Source organism: Staurois parvus, unplaced genomic scaffold (genome assembly GCF_062004578.1).
Source record: "Staurois parvus isolate SC_StPar_1 unplaced genomic scaffold, SC_StPar_1.0 ptg000025l, whole genome shotgun sequence".
NCBI lineage: Eukaryota > Metazoa > Chordata > Amphibia > Anura > Ranidae > Staurois > Staurois parvus.
In genome coordinates this window covers 12,721,432-12,743,089 of record NW_028317821.1, presented here as the reverse complement: position 1 = coordinate 12,743,089, position 21,658 = coordinate 12,721,432, and the positions used below count along the sequence as shown (strand labels likewise).

General features: G+C 42.1%; 1 protein-coding gene across 2 annotated transcripts in view; it reads left to right on the top strand.

Annotated features, from left to right (window-relative positions):
* Window positions 1–21,658, top strand: part of APPL2 (adaptor protein, phosphotyrosine interacting with PH domain and leucine zipper 2) — a 100,530-nt gene that overhangs the window by 34,580 nt on the left and 44,292 nt on the right. The window contains exons 5-8 of one of the 2 annotated variants that reach the window (XM_089651846.1): window positions 12,180–12,267; window positions 15,813–15,854; window positions 15,979–16,037; window positions 18,717–18,863. In XM_089651846.1, the coding sequence (XP_089507972.1) occupies window positions 12,180–12,267; window positions 15,813–15,854; window positions 15,979–16,037; window positions 18,717–18,863 (336 nt within the window). The remainder of the gene's footprint in view (window positions 1–12,179; window positions 12,268–15,812; window positions 15,855–15,978; window positions 16,038–18,716; window positions 18,864–21,658) is intronic. The other variant, XM_089651848.1, reaches the window with a different exon arrangement.

Sequence of the window (21,658 nt, the reverse complement as noted above, 5' to 3'; positions counted from 1 at the left end):
TAAAGGTTTCATGCATAGGGCCTTAAAGTATACAGTATGTAAACCCTCACCTTGTAAAACAGCCCATTCAGTTTAAAATAGAAGTGAAAGGCAAAACACGTGTTTATAGATATAAAAAACCCCACCATTATAAACACTTATTTCCCTTTTTTTATAAGTGATCACATTTCCTCTGTTCTCAGCTGCATAAGAGCTGGAGGAGGAGAAACAGCAGCACAGTGAAAGGCTGTACGGGAAGGGGAGGGGGTGAGCAGAAGTGTGATCATTGGAGGAGAGCAGGCTGAGTTCCCAGCATAGCTAGAGGACTGACTAAACTTTGCTTTCATGCCTAGTGTGGTCAGTTTTTGATAGGAACGCAGAGGGACTGGCTGGAACACCAGGGATTTCACACAAAGGAAGCAATACAAAGAGAACAGGATTCCCCATTGATTTGTATGTGTAGCATTCAGCAGGCGACAAGAACGATCCATGGCAGGCCAACACCGCCTCGAGCACGAAGCATCGTGTCCGCAGTATGAAAACATCCCGGTCTGCTGCTTTAGATGGAGGGGCGGCTGGTGGGCAGCAAAAATGCATCTCGACTGCACATTTTTTTTCTACCCTCCAACCGCTAGTCTGAACAAGGCCTTACTGGTACAATCTTTAGAAAACAAAATTAGTTATTCAGTTTTTTTAAATACCTACTGTATATGATCTCTCTGAAAATGTGTACATGTACTTGTGTGTACATGATTTCACATGACTGACCCTTTAGATAGGCTTTAATTTTATCTTGTCTTTGATTTTATGTAATAGGCAGGGAAGATGAGGTAGGTGCTGATTGAACAGAATCTTTGGTGGTAAATATAAAATTGCAGTTTACACCTCAGTTAGATACAGGCTGGACATCTCAGCCTTTAAAGGAAATCAATGACTAAACTCGTAACACATTTATGTTTGTAGCCTGCCAGTTATATTGTTTGTGTTAGGCTGTGCAGCATGTGCTTTTATTATATGAACAGCACATAAAAACTAAATGTGCTTAACCACTCTTCTATTGGGACAATTTGTTTTAAAATGTTAAAATCTGCATTTTTTTTAAAGAAAGTTAGTTTAAACCCCCCCCCCAAAAAAAAAATTAAATATTATTTGAAAGCAGAGGCCCTAGAGAATAGTAGTAGTTGGAATTTCAATGTTGTACAATATCTACACAACTGTTTACAATATGTTACAAAAAAAAAAACTAAAACCTTGAAACAAATTAACTTAAAGCCCCCCAAAGGAACAGGAGAGCCCAGGAACCACGGTGGGTGATGGGGGAGGTGACACATTTACTCTACTGCAAAAGTGATCTGTGGCTTACAGCCCAGCCCATAGTTTGCTGGAAAAAAAGCCCAGTACCAAGCTGCAGCCATGAGCTATTTTTAACACCTTTACTACCAGGATGTTTATAAGTCTACGTTGGTAGACGAAATGTTAAATTTCAGCTTGCATCACTGGGGCTTACAAAGCCCCGGTGAGCAGATTGAAACACGTCAGGGGGCATGGTTACTTGGCAGAGACATGTAGGCTGAAGCCAATCCTCACTCACATGTCATGGTGGCTGGTCAGAAGAGCGGCGTTTCCTTTATCCACTACATTTATTGCTTTGGATGCCTGTACCTCTTCATGCCTATGGATCATGGGAATAGAATCCCTGGCTTTGACTGGTGTTCTGAGCTTAGGGCAAAAAGTGCTACTGGTGGTCCCAGCTACCATAATGTATTTGGTTTGCTGTAGAGGATGATCTCTTTGATTTTTTTTTTAACAAAAATTATATATTGTGATATGGGGTAGTTAGCTCTCATGGTAGATGCGTTGATACAGTCCAAAGCAAACAGGAACTATATTTAAGGGCCAGGTAGCTCACTTTTATTAAAACAGCAGAAATCAAAACGACGTCCAATATAAGGTTTCCCACACAGAAAAATCTTCTCCAGCTTCAGCAGTCTAATCAGCTCACTCGGCTTCATTTGTAATACCACACTGTACCTCTTACTAGCCTGTCAGACTGTGTTGTGCCCTATGGATTGGGGTTCTCCTGACACCCCGACAGGAGCTGACCCGACTCCTGGAACTGAGACCCTTTTGTCTCTTGGCTTCTGGCTGGGCCCTCTGACCCCTCAATGAGACCTTTCGTCTTCCACACTGGGAGCCGTCTCCAAACTGGGAGCCCTGAGCTATCCTCAGACCTGAGTATATAATGAGACTGCACACCTGTGTACTCAGCCAGGTTGCAGGTGTCTAGCAAAACCCAGACCCAGGACTGAATGTTCCCATCCAGAACTACAGATCCCTGCACAAGTCATAGAGACCACTATTCTGCACAGAATATAGTATTTTTTTTTTATATTTTGGGCCAGTTTTCCTTTGATAATACAAAAAAATCAGGAGATATGCATTGCCATTTACCACCAAATGAAAACCCAATTTGTCCTGAAAAAACAAGGTATAATTCACCTGGATGTACAAAGTAGTTGTGATGATATGTATGATTTTACTAACATATGTCAATGTTGCAAAATTGTGCTTAGGCATTTAGATTTGTTTTACCCTTAGGCATGAAGGGGTTAAGTAATAAACAATTTAAATGTTGTTAGCTTTTTTTATTTCTGGAAGCCCTGTTATAAAGATTGTGACCTGTAGCAGTAAATATTTTGAATAAGGTTCTACTTCAAAGTGTTACTTAAGGTAATTTTTATTTTCTTTAATTAAAATAACAAACATGTTATACTCACTTGCTCTGTGCAATGGTATTGCACAGAACAGCTCTGTTCTTACTCATCTTGGGTTCCCCGTTAGCGATTTCGGCTCCTCTTCTTCAAGCTGCTTGCTTTAGGGACACACAGTGAATGCTCTCTCCTGAGCTGTATGTCTATGTAGCAGTAAATAAAGCCTGTCTTAGATATAATATTGTTCCACATCTGCTGGTTCTGTATTATTGTGTAGCCATTGGTCACAGCATATGTTATTTTAAACACTGAATGCTCTCTGTCAATTGCCTTTATTTGGAGGGGATTGTTTTTCCTGGGGCTTACCTACAGGGGTCACAATTGCGATCCAACCCCATGTTGCAGGGGGCCCATATGGTCCCCCTGTACACCTGGACAGGAGAAGGGCGTGGAGGCCGCTGCATATAGAGGAACCGATCTCTCCATGTTCCTCTTGCAGCAGCTGAATGCCTGCAGGAGTGAGGAGAAGCTGGCATTGAACAAGTGCAGGAGGAACATGGAAAGATCGGTTCATCTATATCTATTAGCAGCTGCCCTGCCGCTTCTCCTATCCAGCTTTTTTTCCTGCTCCTCCCATCCAGCCCTCCCCCCCCCAAAAAAAGAACAAAATGTGACGATGGTAAAAAATTAGGCTCGGAGGGAAGGGTGCCGGGTGAGGGTCAGGTGGGCCCTTCATGATTTCTTGAAGGGCCCTGAAGGTTCTAATTACACCACTGGTTCTCCCCCACATTAAATTATTTGTACTTTTATGAAAATGGAAGACTAACACTAAGTGCAGTTTTGGTGAGTTTTATTTTGAATAAGGTTCTACTTCAAAGTGTTAGTTAAGATAATTTTTATTTTCCTTAAATTAAAATAACAAACCTGTTATACTCACCTGCTCTGTGCAATGGTATTGCACAGAACAGCCCTGATCTTACTCTTCTTGGGTTCCGCGTTAGCTATTTCAGCTCCTCTTCTTCAAGCCGTTTGTCCAAAGACACACACACAGCGGGGCTTAGCCCCACTTCCTACTTCCTCCCCACTGCCTTTGATTGAGAGCAGCAGGAGCCAAGGATGCTTGAGTGCTGTGTGAAGAGGAAGAGAGGGCAGAAGTAATGCAGTCATACAGAGTGCTGATTTTTTCCCCCTCTCTTCCCCTTCACACAGGGAAGGGGGAGGATAGAAATATATAAAATGTTTTTTAGCTTTAGAATTACTTTAATTAAAGGAAGCTGTGTTACGTTATACTTTTGTCAGGGTCCTCTTTTGTGTATCTTCTGCAGCTCCTAAAGCAGACCTTATACAGTTGCAAGAAAAAGTATGTGAACCCCTTGGGATTACGTGGAGTTTTGCATGAATTGGGCATAAAATGTGCTCTGAACGTCATCTAAGTCACAACAATAGAAGAACACAGTCTGCTGAACATAATACTACACAAACATTAGATGTTGCCATGGTTTAATTGCACATAACAAGTAAACATTCACAGTGCAGGGAGGAAAAAGTATGTGAACCTTTGGACTTAATAACTGGTTGACCCTCCTTTGGCAGCAATAATCTCAACCAAACGTTTCCTGTAGTTGCAGATCAGACCTGCACAACGATCTGGAGTCATTTTGGACCACTCCTCTTCACAAAACTGTTTCAGTGTAGCAATATTCTTGGGATGTCTGGTGTGAATCGCTCTCTTAAGGTCATGCCACAGCATTTCAATCGGGTTGAGGTCAGGACTCTGACTGGGCCACTCCAGAAGGCGTATTCTGTGCTGTTGCAGCCATTGTTTTGTTGAATTACTTGTATGCTTTGGGTCATTGTCCTGTTGCATCACCCATCCTCTGCGGGGCTTCAGTTGACGGACAGATGGTCGTACGTTTTCCTGCAAAATGTCTTGATAAACTCTGGAATTCATTTTCCCATCAATGACAACAATCCGTCCAGGCCCTGAGGCAGCAAAGCAGCCCCAAACCATGATGCTCCCTCCGCCATGTTTCACAGTGGGGATGAGGTTTTGATGTTGGTGTGCTGTGCCTTTTTTTTCTCCACACATAGTGTTGTGTGTTCTTCCCAAACAGCCCAATCTTGGTGTCATCTGTCCACAGTATATTTTGCCAGTAGTGCTGTGGAACATCCAGGTGCTCTTTTGCAAACTTCAAACGTGCTGCAATCTTCTTTTTGGACAGCAATGGCTTCCTCCGTGGTGTCCTCCCATGTACTCCATTCTTGTTTCATGTTTTCCTTACTGTAGATGTGTCAACAAAAATGTTAGCATGTGCCAGAGATTTCTGTAGGTCTTTAGCTGACACTCTGGGATTCTTCTTTACCTCATGCAGCATTCTGCGCTGGGCTCTTGCAGTCATTTTTACAGGACGACCACGCCTAGGGAGAGTAGCAACAGTGCTAAACTTTCTCCATTTGTAGACAGTCTGTCTTACTATGGACACATGAACATCAAGGCTTTTGGAGATACTTTTGTAACCCTTTCCAGCTTCATGCAAGTCAACAATTCTTGATGGTAGGTCTTCTGAGAGCTCTTTTCTGCGAGGCATGGTTCACATCAGACAGTGCTTCTTGAAACCAGTAAACCCAAAACAGGTGTGTGTTTTTTAAGGGCAGGACAGCTGTCAACAACACATCCAATATCATCACACTGATTGGAGTCAAGGTTGGCTCACTCCTGGGTCCAATTAGCTCTGGGAGAAGTCATTAAGCTAGGGCCTCACATACTTTTTCCTCCCTGCACTGTGAATGTTTACATGTTATGTGCAATTAAACCATGGCAACATCTACTGTTTGTGTAGTATTATGTTCAGCAGACTGTGTTCTTCTATTGTTGTGACTTAGATGACGTTCAGAGCACATTTTATGCCCAATTCATGCAAAACTCCAAAAATCCCAAGGGGTCCACATACTTTTTCTTGCAACTGTAGTCTCTGTCCTACCTTGACCTCCTATTTTAGTAGCTTGAGGGGTTCTAAACTGACTAATTAAGTTATTCTGAACTAACAATGTGTGAAAGCTCACAGGCCAATAATTAGATGCAGTTATGGCATATTTTTGGTTATAATGTATAAAGCAACGTGCATTGCTGTAGATTTTCACATTTGTTTTGCAGTGTTCCATTAAATAGACTAGAATGGGACAACACAGGGCATTGCAACACAATGGTGAAGCAGAACAACAGCCAATTAGTTGTGCTGCAGTGCTCTTGTGCTAACACAAGGCGAGCACAGAGTGAAGGAGAGAGCAGAGTGACAGAGGTGAGCTCATTAGTCTGCTGCTTCTCTTTTCAATGTCCAGTCAAAGACTGGGTAGGGACAAGACCTGTACGCAAAAGTCAGTCTGCAGCAGGGAAAAATCAGGTCTCTTTGGCAGACAGGGTTGTGCCCTGTGACAAACATATGTAAATCTCAGGGCTGGATAGACAGAAATGCAAATGTGAAACATTTCACCCAACACAAATACTGGAAAATAACACAGCATCCTTATGTATGTTATTTTTTTTTTCTTCTGTTGGATTGATTAGTTATATTTTCCCCCTTGCCTGAAATGAGGACATTGGCTTTGTGTTCATACAAAGTATGGTACTATAAAATGGTACAATGTAATTACATCTTATCTAACAACCTAATGAAAGCTGTAAGACTTTGTGACTGCTGGTATTACAAAACCTATATTTGAGACCTGTTATTCTGACAGCCTCGAGCTGACTTTCAAAGCATCATTATCCAAGTTGCAAATCTTACGAAAACTGCGAAATAGATAAATGAGCATCTGTGATTTTTAGGATGACCATCCAGCCCAGGTAATCAATATTATGGATTAGAAAAGTGCAGGCTTTGAGCTTGGAGCCTGCTCTACAATAACTCCCACAGAGTACAATATTATGATCAATTCTGAAAACTGAAGGTGAAAATTGCTTCCAAACTCAGCTATTAAGTGTTGTTTTCCTTGAAGTATGACTAAAGTCAGAACTTTATTTTCGATTTAGATAGAGTGATGAGGAGTTAGAACCCCTGTTGGGTTTTTATTCTTGTTTCCCCATCAGGGAGATTCCCTCTTCCTAATTATCCTGATCACCAGTGTCACCAGAAATATAAGTGAGGATAAATCCAAAATTACCACCAGAACAAGACTAGGAGAGATCCTACAGTTGCAAGAAAAAGTATGTGAACCCATGGGATTACGTGGAGTTTTGCATGAATTGGGCATAAAATGTGCTCTGAACGTCATCTAAGTCACAAAAATAGAAGAACACAGTCTGCTGAACATAATACTACACAAACATTAGATGTTGCCATGGTTTAATTGCACATAACATGTAAACATTCACAGTGCAGGGAGGAAAAAGTATGTGAACCTTTTGACTTAATAACTGGTTGACCCTGCTTTGGTAGCAATAACTTCAACCAAACGTTTCCTGTAGTTGCAGATCAGACCTGCACAACGATCTGGAGTAATTTTGGACCACTCCTCTTCACAAAACTGTTTCAGTGTAGCAATATTCTTGGGATGTCTGGTGTGAATTGCTCTCTTAAGGTCATGCCACAGCATTTCAATCGGGTTGAGGTCAGGACTCTGACTGGGCCACTCCAGATGGCGTATTCTGTGCTGTTGCAGCCATTGTTTTGTTGAATTACTTGTATGCTTTGGGTCATTGTCCTGTTGTATCACCCATCCTCTGCGGAGCTTCAGTTGGCGGACAGATAAATGTACGTTTTCCTGCAAAATGTCTTGATAAACTCTGGAATTAATTTTTCCATCAATGACAACAATCCGTCCAGGCCCTGAGGCAGCAAAGCAGCCCCAAACCATGATGCTCCCTCCGCCATGTTTTACAGTGGGGATGAGGTTTTGATGTTGGTGTGCTGTGCCTTTTTTTCTCCACACATAGTGTTGTGTGTTCTTCCCAAACAACTCAATCTTGGTTTCATCTGTCCACAGTATATTTTGCCAGTAGTGCTGTGGAACATCCAGGTGCTCTTTTGCAAATGTCAAACGTGCTGCAATATTCTTTTTGTACAGCAATGGCTTCCTCCGTGGTGTCCTCCCATGTACTTCATTCTTGTTTAATGTTTTCCTTATTGTAGATGTGTCAACAAAAATGTTAGCATGTGCCAGAGATTTCTGTAGGTCTTTAGCTGACACTCCGGGATTCTTCTTTACCTCATGCAGCATTCTGCGCTGTGCTCTTGCAGTCATTTTTACAGGACGACCACGCCTAGGGAGAGTAGCAACAGTGCTAAACTTTCTCCATTTGTAGACAGTCTGTCTTACCGTGGACACATGAACATCAAGGCTTTTGGAGATACTTTTGTAACCCTTTCCAGCTTCATGCAAGTCAACAATTCTTGATGGTAGGTCTTCTGAGAGCTCTTTTCTGCGAGGCATGGTTCACATCAGACAGTGCTTCTTGAAACCAGTAAACCCAAAACAGGTGTGTGTTTTTTAAGGGCAGGACAGCTGTCAGCAATACATCCAATATCATCACACTGATTGGAGTCAAGGTTGGCTCACTCCTGGCTCCAATTAGCTCTGGGAGAAGTCATTAAGCTAGGGCCTCACATACTTTTTCCTCCCTGCACTGTGAATGTTTACATGTTATGTGCAAATAAACCATGGCAACATCTAATGTTTGTGTAGTATTATGTTCAGCAGATTGTGTTCTTCTATTGTTGTGACTTAGATGATGTTCAGAGCACATTTTATGCCCAATTCATGCAAAACTCCACGTAATCCCAAGGGGTTCACATACTTTTTCTTGCAACTGTACATCAGGGACACTTCTTTCTGTGACACCTGTCTAAAAGGCGATTTTCATCACACTGGAAAGATTATCATTTCACTTCCTATTAAGTCCACAGGGCAGGAAGTGAAGAGACATCTCCATGATGAGACACAGATGGAAAACATTAAACATTGCATTTGCATACTGTGTATTCTTCTGTATCAAAAAACATTCATGTGGGCTGGATAGAACTCAAGAATCTAAGCTGAAAAATAAATGATGCAGAGAAGGGACTCAGTTTATTGGATGGCTCAGTCCAAGGTTTCAGTCAGCAAAAGCGAGCCTTAGGGCAGGCTGCTCCAGCTTTCTCTTTAGACCAGGGGTCAACAAACTTCTCCACATTAAACGATCTATTTATAAATGTTTTCACACAAGAATCACACAACTTTCAATCAGGATTCACACATTTAATCATGTGAGGAAGTTGTGTTAATCTTGTGTGAAAATGTTTATAAAGAGACTCTAACTGTCATAGCTACTTGTCAGGTTGCAAAAAGATACATTTTGTTCAACGAATCATATTCCACAGGCATTAAACAACTGGCATGCCGGTGACCAATAGCATGTTGTAATCTTAGTTTTAAAGAGCTACATGCCACTCAAGGCTTCCACTTACCTGCTTTTATCTCGCCGCAGAAACTCCTCCAAAAGGTGCATGCCTGGCCCTCAAACCACTGCTACAAACAAATCCAGATGGCAGCACTCTTCATAAGCTTTATTGGTAAAAGTCACAATATGGACAACACATCACAATGGGAGACAGAAGATGGATAATATAGTCTGTGCCCACCATGCGCTTAATATTAACCAGGTTAAAGTACAGCTATAGGCAAAACTTTATTTTTTTTCCATTTTGGATAGATTAAGGGTGGGGTATAACCCTTGTCCATTTATTTTTTGCCCCTATGGGGAGATTTAACTTAATTTCCTATCCTATAACAGGAAGTGAGAAAATCTCTGCAAAAAAGAGCAATTCATTGGGGACCCCCAGGTCACTAGAGCTAGTGTCCCCATTGGAAAATTTCCCCTCTATTACTTTTCTGGGAATAACCAAAAATTTGGGATTTTCTTCTACTTTCACTTTTGATGATAAAGATATACAGGACAAATAGAGATGGTGAATCTCCCTAATGGGGGCACAGACAGCAATAAAAACCAGGTTTTCTAATCCATCTTGACTTTGTTCAAAACTGAAAAAACAAAATTGCCTTTAGCTATACTTTAAGGTTTACCAATAAAATAAGAATTATGAAGAGTGCTGACATCCAGATTTGTTTGTAATCTTACTTTGTTTTTAATTTTTATACTCCAAAATGTACCACTATTGGCAAGTTAAACTCATGAGTTTAATTTACCTTAGCAGCACAACTTGAGGTATAAAAATTGATTAACTGGTACACACACAAAACATGTTCGGTCCCAATGCATGCACCATTGGACCAGCCGCAATGTTTGCACTTCAGACCATTGGACCAACCCCAATGTATGCACTTCATACCATTGGACCAACCCCAATGTATGCACTTCATACCATTGGACCAACCCCAATGTATGCACTTCATACCATTGGACCAACCCCAATGTATGCACTTCATACCATTGGACCAACCCCAATGTATGCACTTCATACCATTGGACCAACCCCAATGTATGCACTTCAGACCATTGGACCAACCCCAATGTATGCACTTCAGACCATTGGACCAACCCCAATGTATGCACTTCAGACCATTGGACCAACCCCAATGTATGCACTTCAGACCATTGGACCAACCCCAATGTATGCACTTCAGACCATTGGACCAACCCCAGTGCAGGCACTTCAGACCATTCGATCAGCCCCAATGCATTCACTTCTGACTATTGGATCAGCTTAAAGACATTCACTTCAGACCACTGGATCAGCTCCAAGGTATTCACTTTAGACCTCAGATCAGCTCCAATGTATGTACTTCACATGATTGGATCAGCCCCAATGCATGCACTTTAGACCTCAGATAAGCTCCAATGTATGCATTTCAGATCTCCGATCAGCCCAAACCTAGTACCTTTAGAATTGCAGGGTACTACTGTATGCTCTTTTCGCGCAGTACACCAATGTCTCAGCCACTAGTGGCATTCAGTGACATCAGGTAGGTAGGTGGGTGGGTAAAGCAGGCTTAGTATTTAACCAGCTGCCGACCGCAGATAGCCGAATGACGGCTTCACTGCGGCCGGCCAGTTCTGAGTGGACGTCATATGACGTCCTCCCAGAACGCGCTCTCCTGCGCGCCCCAGGGGGCGCGCACCCGGCGATCTCCGTGATCGCTGTGTCCTACGGACACAGCTGATCACGTGATGTGGTAAAAGGCCAATCACAGCGGCCTTTTACCACCTGATCAGCGGTGTCCAATGACACGCTGATCAGAAGGAAATGCAAGTGCCGGTTCTCGGCTGCACTTTCCTCACGCTGTCGGATCGTGAGGAAAGTACTGCCGAGAACCGACAGATCGGTGCCCAGCAGTGCCACCCGCAAGTTCCGCCCAGCAGTGCGCCCACTAGCTCCGCCCACCCGTGCCCATCAGTGCACCCACCTGTGCCCAGCAGTGCACCCACCTGTGCCACTCTGCAGTGCCACCTACCTGTGCCCAGAAGTGCCACCTACATGTGCCCAGCAGTGCCACCCACCTGTGCCCACCCACCAGTGCCGCCCACCAGTGCCACCCACCAGTGCAGCCCAGCAGTGCTGCCAGTCAGTGCCACCAGTCAGTGCCCAGGGGTTGTGCCAGTCAGTGCCGCCAGTCAGTGCCCAGCAGTGATGCCAGTCAGTGCCGTCTATCAGTACCCATCATCAGTGTCACCTATCAGTGCTGCATATTAGTGCCGCCTATCCGTGACCCCTAATTAGTGCTGTCTATCAGTGCCGCCTATCCGTGCCACCTCATCAGTACTGCCTATCGGTGCCCTTTAGTGCTGCCTATCAGTGCCCATCAGTGCCGCCTATCAGTGCCCATCAGTGCTGCCTCATCAACGCACATCAGTGAAGGAGAAAAAATACCTGTTTGAAAAATTTTATAAAAGAAACAAATAAACTTTTTTTTTTTTTTTTTAATTTTTTGCACTTTTTTTATTTATAGCGCAAAAAGTAAAGCGCCCAGTGGCGATTAAATACCACCAAAAGAAAGCTCTATTTGTGAGAAAAAAATGATCAAAATTTCATATAGGTACAATGTTGCATGACCGCGCAATTGTCAAAGTGCGGCAGCACTGAAAGCTGAAAATTGGCCTGGTAAGGAAGGGGGTATAAGTGCCTGGTAGACAAGTGGTTAACAGCCTAGCAAATTGTCAGTTAAAGCCAACGACGGCAGATGGCAGCACAAATTGCATTGCATGCTAAGGGTTGCTATTGCCTGCTTTAGATATTGCTCTGTGAATCCAATGTCTTGTATTAAATGTATATATTAGTAAAACAGTGATTGTATACCACAACATAACTAAAAACATATAAACATAAAGTTGACCCAGAAGCATTATGTGTTTTTAAAGAAATTAAAAACTGCTGAAATCTTAAAATGTGGAAGTTTGGAAAAATAGCACTGATCACGCAAAGTGCTTACACAGACCTTACTCAAGTAATTACTTTTAAAATCACCTGAAATTTTCTCTTTCATTTTTTTTTGCAGCTTAATGTACTTCATACCGAACTGGCAAAACAGCTGGCAGACACAATGGTGCTGCCATTAATTCAGTTCCGTGAAAAGGACCTTACAGGTAAGGTAATGCTTCACAAAGGTTTATGACCTTAACAACTTAATTATTATTAGCTTTTTTTTTTTTGTAAAATATTTTATTTTCAGATATAAAAAAAAATACAAACATTAATACATTTGAAGTAAAGAAATGACAAGGTTACACATGACAATTGTCTGTATAAGCAAATATAAGTCACGAAAGGACCAAATAGGCCTTAGAAACTTCCAGAGTACACACTGTTGTTATATGCGCACAAGTAGCCAAGTAAACAGCAAGGAAGATCCAACCACAAGATTTGGAGTCTCATATAGGCAACAAACACTTATCCAGTGTCTATCACTTGCAACATTTAGTATGTCTGAGGTTGAGGAGACCTCTCAAATGTAAACATGGGAGGTCAGCAAGTAAGGTAGTTTTACAATCTGTACAATAAAGTCATTGATCCAATGTTGAGTATATAAAAAAAGCTAAAATAAAAGAAAGCAAAAAATGAGAGAGAGAACATTTTCAAGGCAATAATCATCACTTAACAGGGATTCCCATTCCAGGACGCAGAAACTCCTACTTGTAAAAACAATACAAATAGTTACTCCACACAAGAAATAACAGGCTGCTTTCCAAATTTGTCTTAGTCCATCATTTTAGGTAGAAGTTCAATCCTCACCTCCCTGGTGGGAGCAGGGTGAGGGTAAGTCAGCAGTTAAATTCATCTGGGTCAGTGACCCTTAGATATAATGTAGCCAGAGAGCCCATATCTTACTAGCGCTCTCCATTTTACCTGTTGTTAGGCATTCTTCCGCCTCCATAATATCTAACTTTTTTTTTTTATCCAGTCTCTTCTACTAGAAACTCAGGCAACTTAATTATGGTTACTTTCATATAATAAACACAAATCTAAAAGTTTGTTGAAATTATGCATGTGCTCTCTTACTTGATTGTTATTTTTTTAATACTCATTTGTTCCTGGAGATATTGACTGAATGTCTGCATTGCCTCCTTAGCTGAGCTTTCTAAAGTGACTAAGGAGGTCTTCTTAGACCCCCAAAGCCAGCATACCTTACCCAAGCACATATTTTACATGTATGTTGGAAAGGTACTTTAAGAGGTTATAACAGCTGTATTGCAGTACTGAGACCTGTAGTTCTAGTATAATGCTGTAGGAATGCTTCATGTGTAGTCTTCTGCAGTGGTGTATTTAGGTTTTGTGCTGCCCTAGGCAACACAAAAGTCGGACACCCCTCCCCAGCAGAGAGCCTGACACTGACCAACACCAGACCCCTCCACCCCCCCTTCTTGGGCAGAGAGCCTGATAGTGACCAACAACACACCTGCCCCATCCCCCCACCCGAGAGAGCCTTCCACTAACATCCACCCCCCCCCTCCACCCCCATCATGGTGATAGACACCTTCACAGCTCTGGACATCCCTGAGAATGACAGTTGGGCTCTGCATACACCTTCAAGCAGCCCGCAGCCTCTCTAGGATCCCACCTGGTCCCCATGCCGCATATGTCCCTTCTTCCAGGGGGCAGTGCTGTCCCCTTAAAAAATGCTACCCTAGGCAAATGCCTTGTTTGCCTTGTGGTAAATACGCCCCTGGTCTTCTGTAGAGGTTGGAGTTCATTGCTAAGGAAAGTAAGATTATCTGAGATCTGGTGTAGGTGTCTATAGTCATGGGCCTCACCTGATATTTTTACAAATTTTGCGGTAATAGGTATGCACCCTAATGCTTCGGACGAAAAACACCCCTATTGGTCTTTGGCTGATGTGAAAATAAGCACCGATACATGTGCCAAAAATAACTCTGCCGCCCGCCTGCCACTGCCACCACTCGGTGGTTCTCAGCCTTACCTGAGAAACCATTGAACGATCCCAGCGCTGGACATAGAGATAACTGAAAGAAAGATATCTATCTCTATGCCCTTGGAGGACTAAGCGACGTTCATCTTTTAACAAAAAATAATAAATACACATTTTTTTTTGCGATCTGCTGATGCCATGCAGGTCTCCTACAGACCTGTCAGTGTATCTCTGTACCCATCTCGCACATCTGATATGGGCAGGCAGATACTCACTGACAGGAGGACTCAATGAACTACCATGACACTCCTGATGGGCGCATTTTTTAAAAATTGTGACAGCTAGCAGGGGGAAGTGGGGGCTGGTCTGTTGGTAACCTGGTATATGTTACGCCCAGAATATGTAACATGTTACGAAAGGTGAGCTTATCCTTTAAGGTGGAGAAAATTTTATTTTGTTTGCTTCATGTTGTCCCCATTTGCAGGTATAGCTATGTAAAACAATAAAAATAACTGCCTATACTGTTTAAAATCCAGTAATGCCCTGTCCCACCCTGCTCTTTTAGGAAGAGAGAAAAGAAAAACAGGAGAAGTGACAGAACAATCTCTGCTGCCAGGGAGACAGTCAAACAAGGATAGTGCCTTATCCTATTTCCCTGATGTTCTCTGGCAGCCTATGAACTTCAGCGCTGTAAAGCTTCTGCAGCCCTTCCCTCTAGCTGAAACAAGACATACATAGGCTGGAAATGCACATATTTTAATTACAGAATGTGACTTTTGAGCTTTTAAGACCAAGGAGAGCGGGAGGGTTCTCAGTAAGGAAGCTCTTCAACAACGTCAACAAAATGGTGGCCTCCAGCAAGAAGAAACAGGAGCAATGCTTGAGGCAATTTACATCACGCACCAATTATTAATTTGCAATGTATGTTTTTTCAATAAAGAACATTAATTGTTCTCAAACTGTTATGGGTAAAGTTCTGCTTTAAAGACATCAAAACACAAGTTTTTTTTTTCAGGCATTACTAAATACTGGGTTTAAATATAAAATAGCCTATATTAAACAATTTCTAAGTTCTAGTTTCAATTTGCCTCTGTGGAAATCTGCCTCTTCCTGGTCCTTTTTCCAGTGACTTCAGACTTCACATCTTCAGCCTTTTCCCAGGGAGATCCCACCACTGGCACATACCCATTGGTCTTTCCCCTGTATCCCCTCTCCAGCACACACTCTTCAGGTTCTCCACCAGAGACTTTTAAGTCTGCAGTTACCCACTGCACATGTGTACAAACCCCTCTGTGTCTAGCACATGTGCTTTAACCCCTCAGCACCCTATCTCTAGTGCATGTGTGATAATCCCTCGCATTTATTCAGTGTACCATGCCAAATATCTGTATCATTTTCACTAACTCTGGTCCAGTGGGAATCTCTGCTTCTTTGGTCAATTTCCTGTTTAAATAATCCCTGGCAAATCCTGTGCCATTTCCCACGTCCCCAACACTACCTCCACTTCTCTTGGACCCCATGACAAAGTCCCTTTTAGTGACATAATAACATTTTGGTGTCTTTTTAACTTTCATTGTTCCCAGTTCCACTGTCACACTCCTTTCAGTTTCCATATCCTCCTTACTGTCCTAGAATAACCTGCTGCAATTTTTTTTTAAGAATTTTTGGTAAGCATCCATTTTTATGTATCAACATTATTTTTGGAATTTTTTATTTTTTTTTAAATTTCCATTTAATTTATACCTTTTAATTTTTGTTTTGCAGAAGTAAGCACGTTAAAAGATCTTTTTCTTCTTGCTAGCAATGGTATGTTTGCTTTTGTACTCAATACCTCTCTCGATTATGCTGTTCTGTATATTTGCCCTGACATCAGCTTTAGACATTTTATAGCCATACATAATTTAGAAGCCTTTTTTGTTTCTCTTTTTAGAACATGATTTATCAATGGCAAAGTACAGCAGACTGCCAAAAAAGAGAGAAAATGAAAAGGTAAGCAAATCAACAATGGAGACCTCCTGCTTCACTGTAAAAATTGTGCTCTCTGTAGGAAACAAGGCCTCTGGCAATGGATATGGTTCTTGGTACTTAGCTTTTTTTACATCTAGGAAAATCTGTTAAGATCTTGTTTTCTGAAATTCAGATATTCTTGCAAATGAAAGCAGAGTTCCACTCGACCTATCAAAAAAATAAAAGTCAGCAGCTACAAAAACTGTAGCTGCTGATTTTAAAAAAAACAGCCACTTACCTGTCCCTCGGTCCCGTGGTGTGTCCCCCGCAGCTCGTTTCACCAGCCGTCCTGTATTCCAGGAGGCTGGCATCTTCAGTGTGGGCACCTGGCTGTGATAGCTTGTGGCTTCACAGCCGGGTACCCACTATGAATGCTCGAGTATCGCTGCGCTTTGTGAATGGTCCTGTAGTCTTCTGGGACCTGTCATGTATCCCAAAAGACTACAGGGAGGGAGGGAGGACACCTTCCGTTTCCGATCGCCTAGGTGATCGGACTGAAAGTGGGCACCCACTCCCCCCCCCCCCCGCTCCCCAAAGGTGCCAATTCTTAATGGGGAGCAGGGGAGCAGTCCTTAAAGTGGAACTTCCCCTTTTGGGTGGAGCTCCACTTTAAGAAAGACTTTGGTATAACTTTGCATAGCATAGATCTAGGATGGCTAAATGAGGTTAGTGTGAAGTATGATAATCTAGTAGCTAACATTTGGGTTAAATCAGTTGCTGGGCTTATAACTAAGAAGTAAAATGCACCAAGCACCCTAGGTTGGGCACTATGGGTGATTTATGAAAGCCATTAGGACTGGACAGCAACTAAATATAATCTTATGTTGTGGAAAGCTGAAGGATGTTAATTAATGATTAGGAACCCAGTGCCCATCCGGAATGTGATTTAAAGGGAGTGGAATGAACGGCCAGTTGCCACTTGCTATGAACATTTAATGTTCTACAAAATGGAATGGTCATGACTCTGAAAATTGCTGGTTACAAAATTACACGTTGTCATGTTATCAGTTCAAAATGTTTTGTCCTGGTCTCATCTACAATAAACAAGGTAATTATTTTATTTACCGCTCTCCAAAAGTATGGGTACATTTCATCCTGTTTTGTAGTCAATGCAATATAGAACTATTTTTATCTTTTTAATATCTTTTCTGAAAAAAGAAAATGCAAATGTAATCAATCAAAAATTTTAATTGCCTTTTCAGAGTGTCATTAAACAAATGAGTATGCGCATCCTGATACTTTAACAGATCCTATATGGGCTACTGTACACAGGCTTAAAATAATATATGGTATCAAGGTATACTTAATTCATTTTACTTACTAAAGTCTGTATTGATCTCAAATTACATCTTTAAATTATCACTTCATAACATATTAACCTTTTTAAATCAATGGCTTTCGCATGTTGATTTTGCATATTCTATTACTATAAAAATCTCTGATAATGATGACTATTTAATTCTGTAGTTACACAGACAGGCAGCCAGAAAATGAACAAGGGATGTAGCAATTGGCATATATGGTATATGGTTCATTTTTATATGGTTCACTTTGCTAGTACTGTAGGCACTTTTTGATATGTATTCACTGTGTATATGTATATATATTAAGGTACGTGATATTAAAGATTTGGTATATGGTTTATGTTCTATGCATCATTCCATAAGGTATCAATGGATGATGTAGATATTTTATACATCACTGTATGCTGATATATATTTTAGATTTTTTTAAACTTATTTTTTGTAATGCACTGTTTTTCTATGGAGCGCTTCACATCATAAATTAGGAATAGTATTTGGATGTTTGGGGTCAACATCTATAGACAGCAACTGGGAAAAACATCAATTTATACTAATGAGGCTCAGGTATACACTTCAATCTATACAGAGCAACAAATCTTTGGTACAGCTGCACTTCAAGTGAATCGCAATCAAAGAGAGAGGTATACACATAAAGAGTCTTGTTAACCACTTGCCTACCGGGCACTTTTAAATTGGAACTTTAATCAGAAAATTAAGTCCTGCTAGATCACTTCAGGCTGGCCCCATTTTCAGTTATAGCTATGTAAAACATTAAAAATAAGTGTCTATACTGTTTAAATTCCAGTAATACATGGTCTCACCCTGCTCTGCATGTGCTCAGTTGCTCTTTATTTTTAAGCATTGTGCTGAAATTGTAGAGGCTGATCTGTTGACATTCCACAGATTTAATGTTGTTCAGTGGTTCTGGGCTTCAACAAAATGGCAGCCTCCAGCAAGAAGAAACTGGAACAATGCTGGAGGCAATTTACAGCACACACTAATTTTGGTAGCATGATTATTAATGTGGAATGTACTTTTTCCATGCTAAAGAACATTATTTTTTTTATCAAGTTGTTATGGGTAAAGTTTCACTTTAGGTGAAGTCAAAGCAACATGCATTATTTCTGTCAGAGTTCATTGTGCCATTTTTGTACAGTCACAGTTGATGAAAATGTCTCACATAATTGTCAACAATTTTTATTTGTTTGTTGTTGATTTTACGTAGATATATGCATACACGCGTTTACGCAAGGTCATACATCTCTGTCAACAAGTTCCTAAGTTTAAACATCTGTAAATTAGTATGTCCATGTGCAGCTGGCCTAAAAGTATCGACAAAAATGTGTCTTTTCTGTAGCTAAAGGTTGAAGTTGCTAAGGAAGTTGCCGGGGCTAGAAGAAAGCAGCACCTCTCATCCTTGCAGTATTACTGTGCATTAAATGCCCTCCAGTATAGAAAGAGGACTGCGATGCTTGATCCTATACTGGGCTACACACAAGGACAGGTACATGTTATGTCTTTATTTTCATTCACATGTCAATTTGAATTAAACATTGTAATTGCCAGTACTGTATCACTCAAACACAGATTTCAGCAGGTAAAACTTGGAGGGCCAGTTATCAGGGCTGGATCTAGGGGGGTGCTGGGGTGGGCTTTGCCACTCCAGATTTCAGTGGTGCCCCCCCAGGAACAATGACAAATCATGCTGCCTGTCACACATACTGCACACAGTGTATTTTGTCAGAAGCAGCCTATATATTCCCACTGTCATTGCTGGTCCCCGGAGTTTCTGTGCTGGCGGGGGGCGGGTGCACTATGCTGTACCGATCCTCTTATTACTCATTATCTCACTAACACAAATCCTGTCAGTGAGATCATGAGAAACACAGGATCGGCAGTCCACAGCACAGTGTGCTACATGAACAGGACGAGCAGACTGTGCCCTGCGTCCCATCCTATCCCTACTGTCTGCCCCGTCCACACTCAACCCCCATACAGTGCGCACAGCAGTGGGGGGGGGGGATTACTCTGTATGTGCAGGGGTCAAACTGGATTGCGTACAGGGAACATGAAGAGGCTGTACATTCTGGCTGGCTGAGTCTGAGGAAGTAATTGGTGAGTGCAGGCACACTTAATACCCCTCTCCTCTGCTGTTTTGACTGAAAAAGACTGCAACTTCTCTGAAAAGCAATTCATGCATAGATTTCTTTTCAGAGGAATTTCGCAGGTGGTGAGGCGGCCATATGTAGCCTCTTCAGGATCTATGGCATAATTTTTGTTATATAAAAGGGGGGGGGGGCTCTGTTATGAAACCAGGACTCTGTTGTGATGGGGTGGGCTCTGTTGTGATGGCAGGGGCTCCAATGGGAAGGGGGGATTCTTGTAAAATGGGGGTGATTTCAAGGAGGGGATGTAATGGAGGGACTGTGATATAAAAGTGGCTGACTCTGAAGTGATAGGTGGAATCTGATGTGAAGAGGGGACTGCCCCATGTGACACCAAGGAGTGGGTGACATCATCATCCAGTACAGATGTCAGTATCCTTCTGTCCAATAAATGCAGTTCAGGACTGGGGGGTCTCGGGATTTTGAATATCTTTAAAGGGTATATGCATTAAAAAAATAAAAAAGTTGAAAAACATTGGCTTAATAGATGTGCTTTTCATTGCAGTCACGTTGAGATGTAGAGAACTAATAGAGGAGAGGATAAAATGATAGTGTGTGTGCCCCCCCTGACTTTTTCTACTGCACCCCCAGATTAGACAGGCTAGATCCGGCCCTGCCGTTTTTATGCTTTATGACAGCTTTTGTGTTGTCAGTGTAAACATTATGCTGCTTTTTATTGCAGTTATAAATGTTGATTATACATTAAAATAGAATTCCAATCAAATACTGACTATACCTGCTCTGACCCCGCCAATTCTGTCTTCCCTGTAAAGGAATGATGTGTGTACTTAATACGAGGGCGCTCTGGTCCAGGCACATGATCAGCTTCCACCGCTGGATTCAGTGTAGGGGAGAGACAGCCAAGAACAGATGTCACATAGTAAGCCTATGAGTGACGCCATCTTCAGTGATCTCTCCTCTTCACTGTGGCCACCCACTGAAGAAATCTGAAGAGATCTGTGACTTGACCAGAGCGGTTTCAGAATAGGCAAGTATAGACATCTTTCCTTTACAGCAGGCATGTCCAAAGTCTGGCCCGTGGGCCATTTACGGCCTGGGGGTCGGTTTAATACGGCCCTCCAACAGCCCTCCCTGCTCTGTGTAATGTGGCCCTCCCACGGCCCTCCCTTCTATGGCAGACAGTCTTCTGCTTGAGAGCAGAGGGCAGTGCGCATGCCTGACTGCGGCACGTTCTCCCTGGTCTGTGTAAATGCGGCAGTCGCATGGCCCTCCCTTCTGTGGCAGACAGTCTTCTGCCTGAGAGCAGTGCGCATGCGTGACTGCGCCGCGCTGGGAGCGACAGAGGGCGGTGACGTCAGGGCCGGGCTTCCAGCACGAAGTGTGTTTCTCTTCCCCTCCCAGCTGCCGAGCAGAGACTTCAGCTCCAGCTACCTTTTTCACCCTTCACATTAGTGCAGGTACGTTTTTTTTTAATTTATTTTCAATACATTGTAAAAACTCAGCTGTCAGTTGATCTTAATGTTATGAAATGAAAAGTATGTCGTTTGCAATTAACTTGGCATAAAATAATTTATTTGCATTTAATTGTAATGGTTCAAAGAATGTTCGGAAAAATGTTCGGCCCTCCACCATGTTCACTTCATCCAATCTGGCCCTCTTTGAAAAACGTTTGGACACCCCTGCTTTACAGGGTAATTAGAATAGGCTTAGAACGGGGGTGGGAGCAAGTTTAAGTATAGTTACTATTTGGCTGGAACTCTGTTTTATTATGTGCATAGGTGGTGATGGGTTGGTACTGTGTTCTCATTCTCTCATCACAAGTATTTTATGTTGTAGCGCTCCATTTATTACACAAATTATCCTCTCCTGCCACTAGGAAGACCCGGCTACCAGTCTTACAGTACATGCACAGATTCCACCCATCCTCAGCCCTTACCCAGTTGAATTACACCAATGTTTAAAAATTCCTCACTGGTATTTTGCAACATTGGTGTTTTATTAATTCCAAGCACAGAATTCACACAGACTTCATAAATAGCCTCTGTAATTTATGTGAAATATCATTTTCTATTTATTTCCTATGATTGACAGCTACATCTAGTGACCATAATGTGGTATTTCCTGATTGTCTTATTGTAGGAAAATACCACATTATGGCCAGTAGTAGGAGTTG